This window comes from Oncorhynchus tshawytscha, linkage group LG12, assembly GCF_018296145.1.
Source record: "Oncorhynchus tshawytscha isolate Ot180627B linkage group LG12, Otsh_v2.0, whole genome shotgun sequence".
Lineage (NCBI taxonomy): Eukaryota > Metazoa > Chordata > Actinopteri > Salmoniformes > Salmonidae > Oncorhynchus > Oncorhynchus tshawytscha.
Genome location: NC_056440.1, coordinates 40,804,444 through 40,825,639, shown reverse-complemented (window position 1 = coordinate 40,825,639; position 21,196 = coordinate 40,804,444). Strand labels below are relative to the sequence as shown.

The following is a 21,196-nucleotide window of genomic DNA, read 5'->3' as shown; positions in this document are numbered from 1 at the left end:
GGTCCTACATGGAACTCAAAATGGTTCTAGCTGGAACCGAAAGGGTTCTACCTGGAACCAAAAAGGGTTCTTCAAAAGGTTTCTCCTATGAGGACAGCCGAAGAACCCTTTTAGGTTCAAGATAGCACCTTTTTTTCTAAGAGTGTACTTTACTCGCATAAAAATGTTGGATGGAACCTGGTTAATGTGAAGCCATTTTGAGGATGCTGGAATAATATTTTGGACAAACGCCTGCATTCCTATGGGAGACTTTTGAAGTAGCCTAATCCCTTATCAGATTAAAACATTGTGAATGTTTGTACCACATATAAAAGGTAATACATTTTAAAAGTTAAATTATACTGTAAATATTTAGGCTGTATTAAAGCGTTAGGCCATTCCTCGTGCACCTAGAACCTATGTTTCCACGTTATTATAGGACGACATGGAAGACTGATGATCTGCAACAGACAGCGCATCAGTATCAGAATTAAAAATACAGCGACTGGCCTGCTACTGTGTCTTTCTAAACCTTATAAACTGCCGAGAGGAGATCCACAACTGATCCAAATGGAATGAAACATTAAAATCAATGCCTTTGCCAAGTTATATTTTCACTGCAGCCTAGTGTATCATTTTGTACACTTGAAAACAGTAATACAATTATTCATTGCATTGTGGTGTTGTTGGCTAGTCTAGCTAGGATAATTGTATTGTCCCTAAGCAAGATCAACAGGGGAGCTTTCTGATCTGCGTGTCTCATGTCTTCACTGTTCTTTCATGCACAATAATGCAGCTGGCCTCTACACTGTCTATCAGCTATTCCTATTTGTTATTGTGGATTCATATTGAAAACTGATGCTGCTTTGAATGCTTTTATATGTGGTATGATTGCTTGTTAGCCTATTGCATATCTTGACAAACGATCCACCTACAACTACATATGTCACCATGACAGTTAGAGGGGAAGACTATTACTGATCTGTGGTACTGTAAAAGTTAGTGTGTAGAAAAGTGTAGTGCATAAGGGAAGTACCAAAACACATTGATATGGTGGAGGCACATGCAAGCAGATAAGGAAATGTGACTATGTGTAAGTTATAAACAAAAAATGATATGGTAAAACCTGCTAAAGACTGGATGCAAACATAAGGGAAAAATGCACTACCCTCCCCTGTGCCCAATAAAAAAAACACACAACACTCCCCAAAGTAAAGAAAAAAGTTTGACAACCATCCCCTATTTTTAAAATTTCTACCTGTCCATTATTATTTATTTTTTATTGTGTCCCCTTGGGGAAATTTGTCTTGTGTCTCAACACAAACAAGCACAGGTATTACATTCAGTACAACACACTGTAGAGCATTAGGCCTACTCCATCTAGGTCTAGGACAATGAGGTGATGTGTGATCCACATCCAGATACAAGCCCCTATGCCCAGCCACCTGGCCCTATTGGAGAGGAGTGGCTGCAGAAGGAGTGGAAGTGCTGGTGCAGCACCTAGGATACCTGCCAGATGAGTACAAAATGGGCAGGTGAGAGCAGCTAACCAGTGTGGGCAACTCATTTCTCCTTGACTAAATTGGTTCATACAGACCTCTGTTACCTTTCCATTTCACTTTAGAACCAAGATATTTATCCGCCACCCCAGGACACTTTTTGCTACAGAGGATGCCTTTGAGGTCTGCAAACATGATCTTGGTAAGGACAGGAAAACTAAGATAAATCAAGAGGTTTTATTTATTTGCATAGAGATTTTAACATTACTCATTGATATTACAGCATCAAGGATTCAGGCCCAGTACAAGGCATACTGGCAAAAAGGACAATTCAGAAGACAGAAAGAAGCCGGTAAGTGACTGCTAAGCTACATGATGTGGTCCTCTGTAGCCATTGTTGGGGAAGCTACTCGAAAAATATAGTTTACCAAGCTACCAATTACTTCACACTAGAAGACATTAAGCTACACACTAAAGCTACCCTTAAAGGGCAAGTCTGCCACTTTTCAACCTCATTTTCATAATCTCCAGCACCAAACCAGTGTCTACATATGTGAAAACAGTGCATTTCTATGATCTGTGGTAAAACAAAATATAAGAAGAAATTATTACAATTAAAAAAAAAACGGATTTTCAAAAGCTGCAAGAGTTTCTAGCCAAAGGGAGGGTCTTTTCTTGCTCCTCACATCACTGCGAATCTCATAGTGTTTTAAAATAACTGTTCATCTTTAATGATGTCATCGGGTAGAACTTTATAACTTCTACAAAACGTAGAACTGTGCCGTTGGGAAAATATGTTGACACTGGTATTGTGCTGGAGGTAATGAAAATGAGGTTGAAAAGTGGTGGAGTTGCGCTTTAAGAAAAACGTTGAAAAAGTAATTCACTACATCCAAACTACTCCATCGTGAAAAATGTTATATCATAGACTACAAATCGGAAGAACAAATCAATTTAGGTTCATATGTTAGCAGAGGGGTTAACATGGCAAAAAAAGTAATTGACTACTGAAAAGATTACCTAGATTTGAATTAGGTTCAACTACCACTAAGCTACTGTAAAATGTAGTTAAATTACTAGTTGAACTACATGTAGTTCACTATTCCCAAACACTGCCTGTAGCTCAGTTGGTAGAGCATGGTGCTTGCAACACCAGTATAGTGGGTTTGACTCCCAGGACCATCCAGGACCATCCACGTGAGTTGGGTGGGCATTCTATGTTTTGTGTTTCTAGGTTGGTTTTCTGTGTTCAGCCTAGTATGGTTCTCAATCAGAGGCAGGTGTCGTTAGTTGTCTCTGATTGAGAATCATACTTAGGTAGCCTGGGTTTCACTGTTTGTTTGTGGGTGATTGTTTCCGTGTCTGTGTTTTACACCACACGGTACTGTTTTCGGTTCTTCATTTTCACATTTGTTGTTTTTGTAAATTGAAGTGTTCAGTTTGGATTTATTATTAAATAAGATGAACACAAACCACGCTGCGCTTTGGTCCTCTCCTTCAACGGAAGAAAACCCTTACAGAATCACCCACCACCAAGGACCAAGCGGCGTGGTAAACAGCAGCAGCAACAGGGGCTCAAGACTCCTGGACGTGGGAGGAAATCCTTGACGGGAGAGGAACCTGGGAAAAGCCAGGGGAGTGTCGCCGCCCCAAGGAGCAGCAGAAGCAACAGCAGCAGCAATGGGAGAGGCAGCACTATTTGGAGAAATGGACTTGGGAGGAGATCCTAGACGGGAAAGGACCCTGGGCAGAGTCAGGGGAATATTGCCGCCCCAAAGCCGAGCTGGAGGCAGCGAAAGCAGAGAGGCGGCATTATGAGGAGCTAGCACGGCAGAGCGGCTGGAAGCCCGAGAGGCAGCCCCAAAAATGTATTGGGGGGGGGAACAGGGAGAGTGTGGCCGAGTCAGGTGGCAGAGTCAGACCTGAGCCAACTCCCCCTGTTTACCGTAAGGAGCCATGGATGTTATCAGAGCAGTCTGCGAAGTTGAGGTGTGCATCTGAGAAGGTTGAGGAGTTATTGGACAGATTGGAGGAGAGTGAACAGATGGGAGATGAGGAGACACTTGAGGAGGTGTTAATAGAATTGGAGGAGAGTGAAGAGAGAGAGAGCAGTTGATTTGGCGTAGTATGCAAGGCATTCGCCCTGAGGTGCGTGTCCCCAGCCCGGTACCACCAGTGCCGGCACCCCGCACCAGGCTGTCTCTCCGTCCCATCAATACAGGTGGTCCCGCCTGTCCGGCGCTACCAGAGCTTCCGCCCCTCAGTCCAGAGGTGCCAGAGCCCCTCTGTCCAGCGCTGCCAGAGCTTTCCTCTCCAGCGCTGCTGGAGTCTCCAGTCTGCCCAGCGCTGCCTGAGCTGCCTCTCAGTCCTGAGCTATATCTCAGTCCTGAGCTACCCCTTAAGTCCAGAGGTGTCCCAGTCTGGTGAGCCTGTTTAGGGTTCCCAGGTCAGGGTCGGCGGCAAGGGTCGCAGTTCCTAGGAGACCACAGAGGCGGACTAAGACTATGGTGGAGTGGGGTCCAGCGCCAGAGCCGCCACCGCGGACAGATGCCCATCCGGACCCTCCCCTATAGGTTCAGGTTTTGCGGCCAGAGTCCGCACCTTGGGAGGGGGGTACTGTCACGTTCTGACCCTAGTATTTGTTTGAATTGGTCAGGACGTGAGTTGGGTGGGTATTCTATGTTTTGTGTTTCTAGGTTGGTTTTCTGTGTTCGGCCTAGTATGGTTCTCAATCAGAGGCAGGTGTCGTTAGTTGTCTCTGAGAATCATACTTAGGTAGCCTGGGTTTTACTGTTTGTTTGTGGGTGATTGTGTCTGTGTTTTACACCACACGGTACTGTTTTCGGTTTCGGTTATTCACGTTACATTCATTGTTTTTGTATGGAGTGTTCAGTTTGTGTTTTAAATAAACAACAGTGGACACTTACCACGCCGCATATTGGTCCTCCTATCCTTCTCGCTTCTCCTCTTCAGACGAAGAGGAGGAAATCCATTACATCTATATTCACAGTCATGTGAAATCCATAGATTAGGGCCTAATGGATTTATTTAAATTGACTGATTTCCTTATACAATCTGTAACTCAGTCAAATATTTTCAATTGTTGCATGTAGAGTTTATATTTTTGTTCAGTGTATTATGATGTGTGTAACATGATATAGGATAAATGGTACATTTTTTGGAGAGCAGGAACATTGTAGACAAGCTGTATATTAATTTCGCTGGCCATGGAAACAGAATGGAGTAGTCTGAACTAAAACTAAATATACAGAGACATTCAATGAGTTCACCGTTCTCTCCATTTTTTTATTAAGAGACCTGTTGTGTCATGTGATCCTTAGCCACCAAGATTGAGACTTGCTGGCGAGGAGTACAAGCCAGGAAAGCGAAAGGGAGGAGACAATGGGCTGTCAAGGTCATCAAGAAGTAAGATGGAGGACGAGGTTATATCTTCAGGCTCTAGCACTACAATGTTGACCCATCAACCAAAATTACATAACCTCGTTTATACTCCATAGTGGATTGAAGCCTATCATTTCCTAGCACAGTCACAGAAGACAGAGGGCAGTGTTACAAATACATGACCAATTTGATAATTTTCTATCCCAGGTTTATTAAAGGATACATGGCCAGAGGGGAGGCAAAGACCACCGATAACTCAGAATACCTGGCCTTTGTCAGACAGAACTACCTAAACAGGCTGAAAGACAATCTCCCCAAAATGGTTCTGGATAAAACCAGCTGGCTAACCCCTCCACCGGTATTGACGGAGGTATGTATTGACATTGGAATTAAATTACATTGAATTGAGGATGGCTATTTTGCTTAAAGGGGAAGTTCAGTGAAACTTGGCTGTGGAACTGTGCTTGCTCTACTTGTACAGACCTCAGAGATCCTACGTCAGCTCCACATGCGTCTCATGGTGAGGAAGTATATCAGAGGTATCACTGCACAACAGAAAGCACAGGTAAAACCATAATTACTCCTTCATTTTCCATTTTTACCCAATGAGTCCCACCATCACGCCAGTCTTGAATTAGGACCAGAAGTTGAAAGAATACTGAAATATCCTACTCAAGTAGATGTACTGTTACTATGTATAATGACAATTTACTTAAGTAGAAGTAAAACTGCTGGTGTGCGACTCTGTGGGTTAGCTAAAAAACTAGCTTGCTAGTTAGCGACATCATGTGCTAGCTATCACACGGTGTTACTCCGGCCTGCGGTGTACCGGACTAGCTGGCTAAACTAGCACACGGTGTCCTTTGCTCCTGCCGTCGTTAACAGAACTGCAGGAAAATCAAATCAAAGTTTATTTGTCACGTGCGCCGAATACAACAGGTGTAAACCTTACAGTGAAATGCTTACTTACAGGCTCTAACCAATGGTGCCAAAAAAAAGGTGTGTGTGTGTGTAGATAAGTAAAGAAATAAAACAACAGTAGCAAGACATTTGAAAAAAGAGTAGCAAGGCTACATACACCTGTTAGTCAGGCTTATTGAGGTAGTATGTACATGTAGGTATCGTTAAAGTGACTGTGCATATATGATGAACAGGGAGTAGCAGAAGTGTAAAAAGAGGGGTTGGCGGGTGGTGGGACACAATGCAGATAGCCCGGTTAGCCAATGTGCGGGAGCACCGGTTGGTCGGGCCAATTGAGGTTGAATGTACATGGATGTATGGTTAAAGTGACTATGCATATAAGATAAACAGAGAGTAGCAGCAGCGTAAAAGAGGGGTTGGGGGGGGAACACAATGCAAATAGTCCGGGTAACCATTGGTTACCTGTTCAGGAGTCTTATGGCTTGGGGGTAAAAACTGTTGAGAAGCCTTTTTGTCCTAGACTTGGCACTCCGCTACCGCTTGCCATGCGGTAGTAGAGAGAACAGTCTATGACTGGGGTGGCTGGAGTCTTTGACAATTTTTAGGGCCTTCCTCTGACACTGCCTGGTGTAGAGGTCCTGGATGGCCGAAAGCTTTGCCCCAGTGATGTACAGGGCTGTACGCACTACCCTCTGAAGTGCCTTGCGGTCGGAGGCCGAGCAATTGCCGTACCAGGCAGTGATGCAACCAGTCATGCTCTCGATGTTGCAGCTGTAGAACTTTTTGAGGATCTCAGGACCCATGCCAAATCTGTGCCCGACAGGCTGGGACGAAGGTCACTGTCTACCGGTGTACAGCTAGCTAGCTACAGTTGTCCCCCCGCCCTTTCTTCTGTGGGGTTTATCGGCGGATGCCATCCAACGTTATTGTGCATTAACGCCACCTACTATACTGGAGCGCCCCCCCTGCCTCCCATCTGTCCTAGCATAAACATTTACCAATAGAAGTATAAAGAGGGGTTCCTGCAGATGCAGGAATGCCAACATGCAGGAATGGCCCGAATTGCAGTCCGCAATTGCACCCTTCTCAATCTGGGGAGTGCCAGGGCACACTGGACATACCCAAAAGATTTGATGTCAAATTAGCTCTAAAGGCAACAACAAAACCTCATGGAAATGCAACAAATAACAATTAACCAAATGTGGTGTGCGCTTGTGACTCTAGTGACGAGGGGAGCAGGGAGGGGGGAGAGAGAGCAACCAAGTCGACTTGCACTGGTAGATTAAAGGGTTCTCCACAGTGATTTAAGTCTTTTTATTTTTATTTATCCTTTATTTAACTAGGCAAGTCAGTTAAGAACAAATTCTTATTTACAATGACGGCCTACCAGAAGGAAAAAGGCCCCTGGTGGGATGGGGGCTGGGATATTATTATATATTTTTTTAAATATATAAATATAGGACAAAACACACATCACGATAAGAGAGACAACACAACAATACATAAAGAGAGACCTAAGACAACAACGTAGCAAGGCAGCAACACATGACAACACAGCATGGTAGCAACACAACATGACAACAACATGGTAGCATCATAACAGACAACAGCACAGAGGGCAAGAAGATAGAGACAACAATACATCACGCAAAGCAGCCACAACTGTCGGTAAGAGTGTTCATGATTGAGTCTTTGAATGAAGAGATTGAGATAAAAACTGTCCAGTTTGAGTGTTTGTTTCAGCTCGTTCCAGTCGCTAGCTGCAGCAAACTGAAAAGAGGAGCGACCCAGAGATGTGTGTGCTTTGGGGACCTTTAACAGAAAGTGACTGGCAGAACGGGTGTTGTATGTGGAGGATGAGGGCTGCATTAGATATCTCAGATAGGGGGGAGTGAGGCCTAAGAGGGTTTTATAAATAAGCATCAACCAGTGTGTCTTGTGACAGGTATACAGAGATGACCATTTTACAGAGGAGAATAGAGTGCAGTGATGTGTCCTATAAGGAGCATTGGTAGCAAATCTGATGGTAGAATGATAAAGAACATCTAGCCGCCCGAGAGCACCCTGACCTGTCGATCTATAAATTGTCTCCGTAATTTAGCATGGGTAGAATGGTCATCTGAATCAATGTTAGTTTGGCAGCTGGGTTGACAGAGGAGCGAATGCGATAGAGGAAATCAAGTCTAGATTTAACATTAGCCTGCAGCTCTGATATGTGCTGAGAGAAGGACAGTGTACCATCTAGCCATACTCCCGAGTGCTTGTATGAGGTGACTACCTCAAGCTCTAAACCCTCAGAGGTAGTAATCACACCTGTGGGGAGAGGGGCATTCTTCTTACCAAACCACATGACAGTTGTTTTGGAGGTGTTCAGAACAACGTTAAGGGTAGAGAAAGCTTGTTGGACACTAAGAAAGCTTTGTTGTAGACCGTTTAACACAAAATCCGGGGAGGGGACAGCTGTGTATAAGACTGTATCATCTGCATATAAATGGATGCGAGAGCTTCCTACTGTCTGAGCTATGTTGTTAATGTAAATTGAGAAGAGCGTGGGGCCTAGGATCGAGCCTTGGGGTACACCCTTGGTGATAGGCAGTGGCTGAGACAGCAGATGTTCTAACTTTATACACTGCACTCTTTGAGGCAGTTAGCAAACCAGGCCAAAGACCCCCTCAGAGATACCAATACTCCGTAGCCGGCCCACAAGAATGGAATGGTCTACCGTATCAAAAGCTTTGGCCAAGTCAATAAAAATAGCAGCACAACATTGATTAGAATCAAGGGCAATGGTGACATCATTGAGGACCTTTAAGGTTCCAGTGACACATCCATAACCTGAGCGGAAACCAGAGTGCATACTAGAGAGAATACTATAGACATCAAGAAAGCCAGTCAGTTGATTATTGTTTATTAAGTTTTTATTGTTTGATTATTGTTTATTTATTATTAAGTTTTTCCAACATTTTTGATAGACAAGGCAAAATATAAATAGGTCTATAATGCAATTGCCAAATGAAATTCTTGAGGTGGAGTAACTCTGCAAGATCAATGTCGAATTATGGGCTGAACCTGTTTTTAGTTCTCATTTTCTTTATGGGGGTGTGTTTGATAACAATAACACTGAAAATATCAAAAAAAGAAAGTCCAAGTGTCTTCAACAGAGGGGATGAAGCTGATTCTATATCATTTTAGAGGCCAGTTCATGAAGGAAGGCTTGCTCATTAATGTTTTTTAGCAAGCATCTATGACAAATCAGGACATGTCATTTCACTGAGCAGCCATTACAAACAAAGGCTGTAAAACAGTGATCACTAAGGTCATTACTGAAAACACCAGACTGATAACTGTCAGGATTATTTGTGAGGGTAACATTGAGGAGTGTAGCCTTTTCTGGATGTTTGGAGTCATACCTTGTGGGATTGGTAATAATCTGAGAAAGATTTAGGGAGTCCCATTGCTTTAGGACTTGGTCAGGTGGATTTAAGTATGTCCCAGTTCAGGTCACCTAACATGACAAATTCAGACTTAGTGTAAGGGGCCAGGAGAGAGTTTAGGGTAGGTAGGGTACAGGCCGGTGCTGATGGAGGACGATAGCACTCAGCAATAGTCAACAAAGAGCTATTTGAAAGTTTAATGCTTAGAATCAAATTGTTTGGGGACAGACTTGTTGGAGACAACCGAGGACTGAAGGTGATCCTTGGTAAAGAGTACCACTCCCCCACATTTGGAAGATCTGTCTTGCCGAAAAAGGTTATAACCAGAAAGGTTAACATCAGTGTTCAAAACACTTTTCCTTAACTACGTCTCAGTAATGACCAACACATCTGGATTGGAGCTGTGAACCCATACTTTCAATTGATCCATTTTAGGTAATAAGCTTCTAGTGTTAACGTGCAGAAAACCCAGGCTTTTACGAGAGCAGAATCAGTGAAGCATATATCAGAGCACAAGTCAGAATTGGGTCTTGCAACAGTAGATGGGCCAGGGTGTACATGCACATTTCCAGATATCATCAGCAGTAATACAATCAAGGCACGGCAGAAGACAGGGAGACCTATGCAGCGCTGATTTATCTGAATGTGCATTAGATGGCAACAAGATCATATTGTACAGCAATTTCATCAGGTAACATGAATACAAAGCTGGCGAGAGGTGGCTAGAATAGGAACTATGGAGTGTTCCAAAGATTCTGCTGCACAAAAGTATGTAGAACTTCAGGACTACACAAGCAAAGCTCCGTTGGATTCGTTGACTGTGTGGAGCCCTTAATTTATGGTTAGATATTTATAATCTCATTTGAGGAGATAGTACCAGTCTTGACCACATCAAACCGAAATAAGCTAGTTACACTAGCTAGCCAGCTAGCTAACGTTAGCTAGGCTAATTGAGACTAGCTACATAACTTTAACTGTGTGCTTTCTCCACTCCATTCAGAATATTAAGTAGCAGCCCATTGTTGGCTCTTGGTGTGGTAGCCATTCCTTCTCATTTAACTTTTAGTTCTGTTATTATATTTCCATCTTCCATTGATTTGCCTAGATATCTAATAAATTGCCACATGGAGGCTCTAGCTCTATAGACAGGTTAGCTGACAACGTCACGAAAACAATGCTTCAATGGGGCAGAAATCCTGTGTTGTTGTGATTCTTGGTGGCCAGATAGCTAGCAACAATGACAAGAAGCTGCCATGTGGGGAATGGTAGGTGGATAGTTTCAGTTAGTTTTATCTTGTTATTGATACCATGTCTTGTTTTGAGGTGTTTCGACACATCTACACTAATATTATTAAAATTAGCTAGGTAGCTAACCTAGCTAAAACTATGAAATAACACATATGGAATGATGTAGTAACCAAAAAAGTGTTAAACAAATCAAAATATATTTGAGATTCTTCAAAGTAGCCACTCTTTGCCTTGATGACAGCGTTGCACACTATTTTTTTGCCTGTTTTGCATATTATTTTGGCATTAATACGTGTCATATCAGTTTACAAACAATGTAAAATAATATATATCATTCAGTTAATAAAGCTGCTTACACACACATTCTCTTTTTTGTTTTCTTGAGTAAGGCAGCTCTGAAATGCAGGTGTTTCAGCCTAGCTCAGTGCTTTCTGTGGTGGTTGGGCGAGCCAGCAGAAAATAGGAGCATTACGCCGTGATTGGCTCAGTGTTCTGTCACTCATGGGGACAGTAGGTCATCCCCAAGTTTAAGTGCTTAGTAAGGGTAGCCATCCAAAATTTCAGCCCTTTGGGTCCTGCAATAGAGTTATATTACAAGTGCCCTTCCAAGAAGGCTCAAGGTCATTGGCCACAGATAAAATGACGCCAAATCACGTTATATTTACAGTAGCTTTGATTGGACTGAACATGTCAACATATTACTTTCAAAGTCTTAGCTAGTAGTCATCATCATGAATCAACAATCCACTGGCAAATCCTTTTTAATCCTTATCATATGAAGAGAAATAATGAAGAGAAATTATAGATAAAACGTATCGGTGCTCATCGGCCATTGGACATAAAGATTACACAAGAAGTTGGAAATCGCAAATTCAACAATGAGATGATTCGTTTGGAAGGAAAGAGTGGCTAACTACAAGCATTGCAATGCAACCACTAACGTTAGCCTGCTATTCAATGGAGTGGCTCTGTGTTCCCCCCCCGAGTTCCCACTATAAATCCAGAGAATGCCAGACTTTGATGACAAAGTTTGATGACAAAATTAGCCCACAAAGGACCGCCACGCCACCTTCACAAGGTGAGTCCAAAAATGTATTGTGTGCTGCTGCATAAATTATGTAATATGCCAGGGAGAAATGTATACTGTAGCTAAGAAAGTAATACTAAGTGTATGTTGTGTAGTGAGCTGTTAGTAGCCCAGTAGTAAACACATAGTTCGTGGCTGTTGTGTGCTTCTTTGCCAACATTTTTTGGACAGTTTTGACAGTGCTACTGATAGTAGTGGTGGCGCTTGGCTTGCACGTGCAAATTCAGCACACACAGCATTCTATACTAGAACTGTGTTATTTGACGTGTCAAATTAAAGGCTTATTTACGTGTCAAATAGTGTTATATAACGTGCATCTCTTTTGACACGCAAAGACCCAAACGGTGTTCAATGTGCCTTACCCTAATAATTTGGTCTATTTTCACCGTTCTGTTCTAACTTGGTTGTGCACATGTATCCTATAACCTGTTTCAGAGAAATGCAATCATCGAATATTGTAAGAGCTTTCATTGTCTGTTTATATGTCCCCTTTATTTATCCTACGGTTCTGACTTGTACAGGGAGTACACTGTAAAAACGGCCCATGTTCTGAATTCTGTCGCTGTACATTTCAAAAGTGCTGAACAAATAGTTATATTGACTAGATAGGTGGTCTTTCGCTCATTAATGTCTTAATCGAAAATACGGATTGCATCTTATCCGCTTGTCATCCAGAAACCACATTTGTTTATGCAAGTCAGCCATATCAGCTATGTTTTTTTTAAAGGCAGTAAATGAGGCTGAATAAACTGTTTCACTGCCAGACAAGGCTCCGCTGAAAGCCAGGTGTAGCAGTGGTAAGGTGTTGGGACTGCTGTTGGGACTCTGCTGTTGGGACAGCTTTATGTAGGCCCTAACAGTTTGTGGGCACCGTTTGTCACTGTTATATTGCAATAAGTGTATTGTTTAGTGTTGTGTAGTCGGTTTTGCTGGAATGCATCCCTCTTTTTGTTTTTTGCCCCACCAACATTTACATGCTAAAATCACTGCTTATTATTCTCAGATACTGAGACTGTAATGAGTCTGTCAGATGTTCTCTGACCTAAAAAGTTGCCTAATGAGATGAGCCTATGTCTAGCTGTAGCTATTGTGTTGAGACACATATTATATGCAAGATGCATTAATGTATTGTTCTCTCTCACTTCACATGCAGACACACACTCAATGAAATGAGATTGATGTGTAGACAATACATTATTTGTGAGAAACACTGATGTTGAATGAATACATCAATCATTAAGGTTAATGTAATGAATGATAGGCCTACTTCAACTCTCATTAATGTGTAATGAACGGCTGCACATTTTATGTGATTGAATTATGTGATACTTGGCTATTCTATGCTTTCATACATCATCTGAGTGATCTAACCAAATATAGTTAACGAATAATTAATAAAAGAATAATAAAACTTGACCCATTCTATTTTGTACTTACTGAGTCTGGCTTTTAGATTAACATGATCCTAATTTGCACATGACTAAGTACATCAGATAGCTAAAAATCCTAAATCTCTCGAAATATGTCATGACCAAGCAAGCTAATGTTAGCTAAATAGCTAGCTAGTTCACTTGTTTTTGATGTTAGCCTCGCTAATGTTGTTCCCTAGCCCACCATACATAGTGACAATGACGTGCTAGCCACAATAACGGCTAATATTTTCGGGTGCTGGTTAGCCATGCAGCTAGCTAGCTAACTTACTGTAGCTGCAAGAATGGCCTCTCTTGTACTTGAAGGAGAACTGGTCACTGAAATGTAACCATTGATTCTCCTCCTTGTGTTTTCCAGAAGACACGGACACTGGGTATGTGTCTGGATTGTCTCCTGACTCTCCTCCGTCTCCTCCGTCTCCATTGTTTTTCACACACACCGCTTTGATTAAAAAAAAACGTTTACTCTCTTTCACAAGTCAGACTAACAAAGTTATTTTTGCGTTTTTGAAAATCTGCCTACCATCATCGTTCAGTCTGTGTGCATGGCTTAATTGGATTGGCCTGTTTGGTGAGCAATGCGCAACATTTTATTTGATGGGCCCCAGCCCATGTAACATCATGATAAACTATGAATAGCCTACAAAATTGTAGTCTGTAATTTATGGCTTTAAAAAGGTAGTGAAATACAATAATTAATTCAAAACATACTTAAGTCAAAATGTAATTACTGACTTAGAAAAATACTCAAAGTACTCGGGAAAGCTACTCAATTACAGTAACAAGAGTATTTGTAATTAGTTACTTCCACCCCTGTTTAGGACTTTTAAAACACAAAGTGTGTTTGAGCTACAGACTTCTGGGTTGTACCATTGGAGTTGTCTATTTTTTCTGCATCCATACCAATCATTAGTTTGTGTGATTAACGGGGGCTGAGCTAGAGCAGTGTTTGTGAGAGAAGAGCAGATACGGAAGAGGCTCCGGGCTGGGTCTTTTTACTAAAACATCCGAATGGTTAAGCTACTAAAAACGATTAAAAGCTATCTATGAAAAGATGAGACTCTCATGTACATGCTCTAGCTACACAAGAGTTTTTAGAAGGTAAGGGGTTCTTCTACATAGAAGATCGTAGGAAATCCCAGAACATAGTGTCTATAATACAGTAATAGGCTCACATAGTTGCTGTCACTCCAAATTCCTGACAGTTGTCACTGACGAGTTGGATATTCATTTCCCACTGAGCAAACCATTTCTGTACTTACAGCTTCATATGAATTCATTCTGATCAGGTTTTTGTTTTGGCGGACCGTATTTTCTTTAAATTGACATTTGTGAATCAAATCATCATCAAATCATGAAATCAACTGTTTATGTGAAATTGTTGTTAAATCTAAGGGCTGAACATGCAGATAAATGAAAGTCAGATAAATAAAAACTAGATTTTTGCTATCCATTACGTCATGGATATAGTAGGCAACAGACTTTTGTTGTAGTACTGTACATGTTTTATTGTATTTACTGTGTTGTAGGCATAGGGGCCTAAAAGGTTAGGATTTTAAACCTTGTATAACCTGTATAGCCTATGCAGATGTTTGTGATCACATGAATGTGTAATTCCGTCTTTGTGATGTTTATTAATTGTGTTTCCCTCCCAGCTTCAACTCAAGGGGATCACCAGTGTCATCTTCAAGGGCAAGAAGGACAGCTACCCACAGAGTGTCTCCCAACCCTATGTGGACACCAGGATCAGTCAGTATATAGTAGCACAGCGGTTCCCAAACTAGGGATCGCAACCCCATGTGGGGTCGCAGGAGGGGACCTGATATGGGGTCGCAGGAGAATTTCCAAGATCCTGAGAATAAAATACGATATACAACTATATATATATATATATATATATATATATATATAAAATATACAGTGTATATATATATACAGTACCAGTCAAAAGTTTGGACACACCTACTTATTCAAGGGTTTTTCATAATTTTTTACTATTTTCTACATTGTAGAATAATCGTGATGACATCAGAACTATGAAATAACACGTATGGAATCATGTAGTAACTGTCACTTTGGCATGAAGAGATTCGGTAGACAGGCGCAGGAATGCGTAATCGTTTTTTTTATTATGCCCAAATTACGGCGTGCTATGTTAAGGCACAAGGACAAAGACCAAACAAACACGTAACAAAAACAGGGTTGAAACTCTTGGCCCAATCAAGTCTCTTTTTCTTATTGGTGTCCTTTAGTAGAGGTTTCTTTGCAGCAATTCAACCATGAAGGCCTGATTCACGCAGTCTCCTCTGATCAGTTGATGTTGAGATGTGTCTGTTACTTGAACTCTGTGAAGCATTTATTTGGGCTGCAATCTGAGGTACAGTTAACTCTAATGAACTCATCCTCCTCACGAGAGCCAGTTTCATCATAGCGCTTGACGGTTTTTGTGACTGTACTTGAAGAAACTTTCAAAGTTCTTGACATTTTCAGAATTGACTGACCTTCATGTCTTAAAGTAATGATGGACTGTCATTTCTCTTTGATTATTTGAGCTGTTCTTGCCATAAAATGGACTTGGTCTTTTACCAAATAGAGCTATCTTCTGTGTACCATCCTTATCTTGACACAACACAACTGATTGGCTTAAACGCATTAAGAAGGAAAGAAATTCCACATATTAACTTTTAACAAGGCACACTTGTTAATTGAAATGCATTACAGGTGACTCATGAAGCTGGCTGGGAGAATGCCAAGAGTGTGAAAAGCTGTCATCAAGGCAAAGGGTGGCTTATTTTAAGAATCTGAAATAAAAAATATATTTTGATTTCTTTAACACTTTTTTGGTTACTACATGATTCTATATGTGTTATTTCATAGTTTTGATGTACATCTCTACAATGTAGAAAATAGTCAAAATAAAGAAAAACCCTTGAATGGGTTGAATGAAACTTTTGCCTGGTACCATATATATATTACAATATCATCTCTGTACCTCAAATGTGTTGTAATGTGGTTAACCATACAAATCTAAATGAAAATGATTCACATCTAAAAGATCAAATTCACACTTGACCGTTGTTCTTGAACCATTCCCACTGTGAACGTCTAGGCCTGCTACGCTGTGAAACCACACACATTTTATGACCAATTTATGCAGAAGTCCAGGTAATTCCAAAGGGTTCACATACTTTTTCTTGCCAATGTACTTCCCAATCTGTTTCAATGTGATCCTGGCTCTGCTGACATGCTGGTAAGTGAAATCGAACAGCTGATTGAGCTGTCATGTGACCAAATGCATTTACGGGTCACTACAGAGGAGTTTTGGTTCCTGACTCAACGGGAATACCCTGCCATTTCCATGTCGCATTCAAAACAACTGGGAACTCTGAAATCTATGACTTTAGTGCGTTCAAGACAACTGGAAACTTGGAAAGAAATGGTCATCCAACTCGGAATTCCAACTCGGGACCTCGGGCCTCTTTCCAGAGCTCCGGCTTTCCGACCTGAAGATCACTGACGTCATAATTTGACCTTGAGTCCCCAGTTGTCTTAAAAACACCATAAAACTTGCGGTAGGCTACCCTTCACCAGCTCATATCTGTGTGAAGCTGGATTCAGTGCTCTCTCCTGCATTAAACCAAATATTGAACCAGTTTGGATGTGACCTCCGAGATGAGATGCGCACTGTTGACCACGCCCCTCGACTTTGAGAAGCTCCGACACGACATGCATCAAGCACACCCATCAAGCACACCCATCTCGTTAGTGGTGGTAAGATAAGAGACTATGTCAGACTAATTTGCAATTGACTGTCATAGCCCCACATAAAAATTTGATGGTGAGTTAAAAAGACAATCAGAAACACTGTTAGAATGTTTTTAAATTGACTGCCACAGCCCCAAATAAACAAATTAACATCGGCTGTTTATTTAAAAAAAACAATTCACCAGGTTGGGGTCCCAGGATTTTTCAGATATCAAAATGGGGTTGTGGGACAAAAACGTTTGGAAACCCCTGTAGTAGTGAATAGTATCTGTGTATTATGGGGTGTCTTACTTAAACTCGTATTTTAGGGTCAAATGCCACATTTTGCACTATGTTCTTTTTTCAGGTGAACAGGACATAAATATGAAGGTCCTGCAGATGATTCGCCATGAAGGAATCAAGGTAATCAAGACACTTGTGTTGCAGTGTGTCCTTGACACTTAAAACTCATAGAAAGATTGTTTCAATCATTTAAAAATATTTTCTCTCTTTTTCTCTCCTGCTCCCTCTCACTCTCGTACTCTTACACCATCTCTCTTCCCTCTCGCTCTCTCTCGCCCCTCTCTCCCACCATCTTTCTTCTCTCTCTCTCTTTGCAGTACAGCATACCAATAGTGAAGTACGACAGGAATGGATTTAAAGCCCGACCTCGGCAGCTCATCCTCACACAGACTGCTGCCTATGTGGTGGATGATGCCAAGATCAAGCAGAGAGTGTTGTACACTACTCTGAAAGGTGAGCATCCAGCATGCTGTGGATGGGATGGATGGGGTTCTAGCTTGTCTGATCTCTCTTGCAAAATAGATTTGATCTCAATGAGACGAATCTTAACTTCCATTTAAGTCACATTTTCACAATGGATTACTAGGTCAAAATTCTACTTAAGGGGAAGTTCGGATTCTCCCCAATGGGACTAATGTGGATAAATACTGGTTGTATAGAATAGATTTGGTTTTAAAGTGTACTGATCTGTGTGAGTGCTGCTTACTCGATTACAGGTGTGTCGGTCAGTACCTTGAGTGATGGCATCATCATTTTCCATATTCCAAGTGAAGACGATAAGCAGAAGGTAGGAGGACACGGTCTCCACACCCTCACACAACGTATAGAATAATAGCCTGGTAATGTCCATGTAGTGCCTCTGTTATTCAAGTGATTCTAACCAGGAACTGCTCAAAATGGAATCCGATGTGCATCCAAAATGGCGCCCTATTACATATAGTGCACTACGTGCCCTGGTCAAAAGTATTGCACTATACAGGGAATATAATGCCATTTCAGACACAGTCCTAATGCTATCCAATGTGTCCTGACCTCGTGTGCCCAGGGGGACCTAATCATGCAGTGTGACCACCTGTTTGAAGCGTTGACCAAACTCAGCGTGGTTGCCAACAAGCAGAGCGCCATCAACGTGGTCCAGGGCAGGTAAGGCTGTGGCTGACAGGATTGATTCTGGGAGTTCTAGTCCGATGGGTCAAGAGGCCAGATGAGCTTACTTATGAATGTTATTTTATTTAGGATAGTCCACTCAGTAACAATTGCCAGTGTTTTCCAAGGAGTTCTGGGTGAATATGACTATGATATGTGGTTATTTTTTAGCGTCAAGTTTCAGATGAAGGCGGGGAAAGAGGGCATTGTGGAATTCAGCAGTGGCCAGGAGTCCATGGTGTACAAGGACAAGAATGGACATCTCATGGTGGTGAGTGATGCTGTTACTGCTGCTGAGAGGGGCCTGGTTGCCTGTTCCCAGACCTGTTTGTGCTGTCTTGGCCAACTCCTATGGCCTTTGCCACATAATTTGCCTCAGATCTGGGACCAGGCTCGTGCACAGCTGGTTAGAATCACATGCTTTCTGCTGACTTTTATTTTAGCTGCTAGAAGAATGTCACGGCTTCAATAAGTAGTGAGTGCAGGAGTCAGGCGCAGAGAGCAGGGTAGTTCAAAAGATGTGGATCTTTAATATTCCAAAAAAACAGAGAGACGGTCACGCCACACACACAAGGGCGCGTAAAGTCCCAGTCCAAACAAACAAGACGAAACTGATCGGAAAAAAGAAACCACAAGAATAATCAAACACCATAACCAGAAAAACAAGCACAAAAGCCGGCGGGCCTACTGGGTTTAAATTGCCCACAACCAAACCTAAACACGAAACAGGTGCAACAAATCAGACACAACTAAATGAAACAGAAAAGGGGATCGGTGGCAGCTAGTAGGCCAGCGACAACGACCGCCGAGTGCCGCCCGAACAAGAAGAGGCACCATCTTCGGCGGGATTCGTGACAGAGAAGACATTTATTTTTATTGTCCACACAAAGTAGAATGTTTCCTTTGGCTTCCCAGTGGCATTATACACAGAACAGACAAAAAAATATTGAAATGACTGTGATCGCATTGATATGATATCAAACATAGGAAACGTTAACAAATGTTTGGAGTAAGATGCAGTTATTGTATGTTTTTTTTATGAGGGCATGCACTACCTTGGGTTATGGACATACTGTGAACCATACAAAAAGGAATGCGGAGTCCTTTTTGCAGCAGGCAGCTCCAGGATCACGTTAATTTGGCACCAAACGGAAGAAAATGGACTGAAACAAAGAGGGACTACAGTGTCCAATAGGAATCTTTCATTTAATTGCAAGGGCTTTCAAATGTTTTCTGTTACGTCCCCTAATTAACACAATGCAGGTGATCAACACATGCAGACTGAAGGAATGTCATATTTGTCACTCTAGGTTTCCACTCGGACCAGGGCTCGATGACCTGTGCAGGACATAGAGACACACTAAGGAGAGGATGGACAGGCACCCAGGAGACAGACACATCATCTGGATTAGACCAAGAATTTTGCTCTTGTATTGCCTGATTCCAGATCTGTTTGTGTTGTGCACAAACTCAATAGCCAGTTGCAAGACCCCACAAACAAATCTGGGATCAGCCTGGTTTTTGTTAGAGATGAACACCCCAAAAAATACCTACAGCTGTTGCTTTCAGAAAACCAGAAACTGCAAATGTACAAACCATTGAATCAATCAATGTATTTAATGTCAATCAGGCAATCTCTTAAGAAAATATATTTCAGTTCTTCTTATGCACCAATCCTGTGTGATAGAATTGACTGGAGCCAACCAAGTGTTCATTTAAAGACATACTCCGGTACTTTGGCGACTAAGAAATAATTTTTTAAACCTCCCACATTGGGCTGAATGTGTCAATTTGTAGTTCATATTATTGTAGTTCATACTATGAATAATCGATGAGCAGAATTAGTCTTACCTCAATTAGCCAAGAAATTCCTAGTTTGAAAGCGACTTTTCTTGAAGCTGTGCTGCGCTATTTTCCCTAAATTTAACCTCACGTGGCCAGCCACCTAGCAATTTGAGTTCTAGCCAATGAGCTTGCATTTGAGTGACAGTGTTATCCAACAAAGTTGCAGGGCGGGCCCAACGGCTCAGTGGACACAGCAGAGAGAGAGAAATGACGTTGTGCACATACAGTACGTGACATATTATGCCATTTTCAGGGACCACTTTTGGCTCATGAGCGCTACTTTCATAACTACTGACTAATAAGTATACAAAAGTACCGGAGAATCTCTTTAAGGGACCCAAGAAAAGCACACACCTGTGTCATGTCTATGATCTACCACACACTTGTATATTTCAATTAATTTCTGTTTGTGAATTCAAGGCTAAGGGAGCCTTATGTCTCTGCTGGTTTAGTATTTCAGATGTAAGCACTATATTCACATTACGGTGTTGTTGAAATCAGAGCAAAGTGTACTTACTCTCTAAAATAGTACATTATATATTTTTGTACTATAGCAACCGTCAGGATAGGAATCATTGATTTTGCAACAAAGTCATGTGTATCATAATTTTGTATTTCAACCAACATTCAAATGAAATTAGAAAAATAAAATCACAACATTGTAGAAATCTTTAATTTATTTGATAAGGTATCAATAAACATGTAAAACATTTAAATGTTAAATCTGTAGACAGATGTCTTCAGAAGTATGGTTTCCTAAAAGAGAACACATGTGGATATACAGTTACATTCCCTGATGAGGGCCAGGTCTAAATTATCTGCCTGTTAAAAGCTTGTAGGAGAGAGCTCTCCTCCTTGGGGGGGGCTAGAGCTTTAGTTTCAACCATTCTTTTCAGCCTTGGAGCTCCATCATTCAATCTTCAATCAACCTGGATAACATGTCACAGCTCAAGTTCTTCCCTTGTAAGCAATCACTTACATGGCAAGAAGGGACAATGGGTTAAATGGGAAATCCTATTAATTAAAAAGTGGTTGTGGGAGAGTAGAGGTACTCTATTGTATGATATCTTTTTAATCAACTAAATGTTGACTGATATTCAATAGGGTGAATTTAAAAAATGCAACAAAAATCGTTGGAAATTGATAGAACATAAAGGC

At 41.6% G+C, this 21,196-nt stretch overlaps 1 protein-coding gene across 1 annotated transcript in view; it reads left to right on the top strand.

Annotated features, from left to right (window-relative positions):
- LOC112263289 (unconventional myosin-Ih-like) overlaps positions 1-20,675 on the top strand; it is a 40,296-nt gene extending 19,621 nt beyond the window's left edge. The window contains exons 19-31 of the mRNA XM_024439382.1: positions 1,401-1,514; positions 1,604-1,680; positions 1,762-1,830; positions 4,820-4,904; positions 5,088-5,250; positions 5,362-5,445; positions 14,656-14,749; positions 17,112-17,167; positions 17,365-17,500; positions 17,764-17,834; positions 18,093-18,190; positions 18,365-18,464; positions 19,504-20,675. Coding sequence (XP_024295150.1) covers positions 1,401-1,514; positions 1,604-1,680; positions 1,762-1,830; positions 4,820-4,904; positions 5,088-5,250; positions 5,362-5,445; positions 14,656-14,749; positions 17,112-17,167; positions 17,365-17,500; positions 17,764-17,834; positions 18,093-18,190; positions 18,365-18,464; positions 19,504-19,530 — 1,174 coding nt within the window. The 3' untranslated portion in view covers positions 19,531-20,675. The remainder of the gene's footprint in view (positions 1-1,400; positions 1,515-1,603; positions 1,681-1,761; positions 1,831-4,819; positions 4,905-5,087; positions 5,251-5,361; positions 5,446-14,655; positions 14,750-17,111; positions 17,168-17,364; positions 17,501-17,763; positions 17,835-18,092; positions 18,191-18,364; positions 18,465-19,503) is intronic.
- The last annotated feature ends 521 nt before the right edge of the window (positions 20,676-21,196 follow it).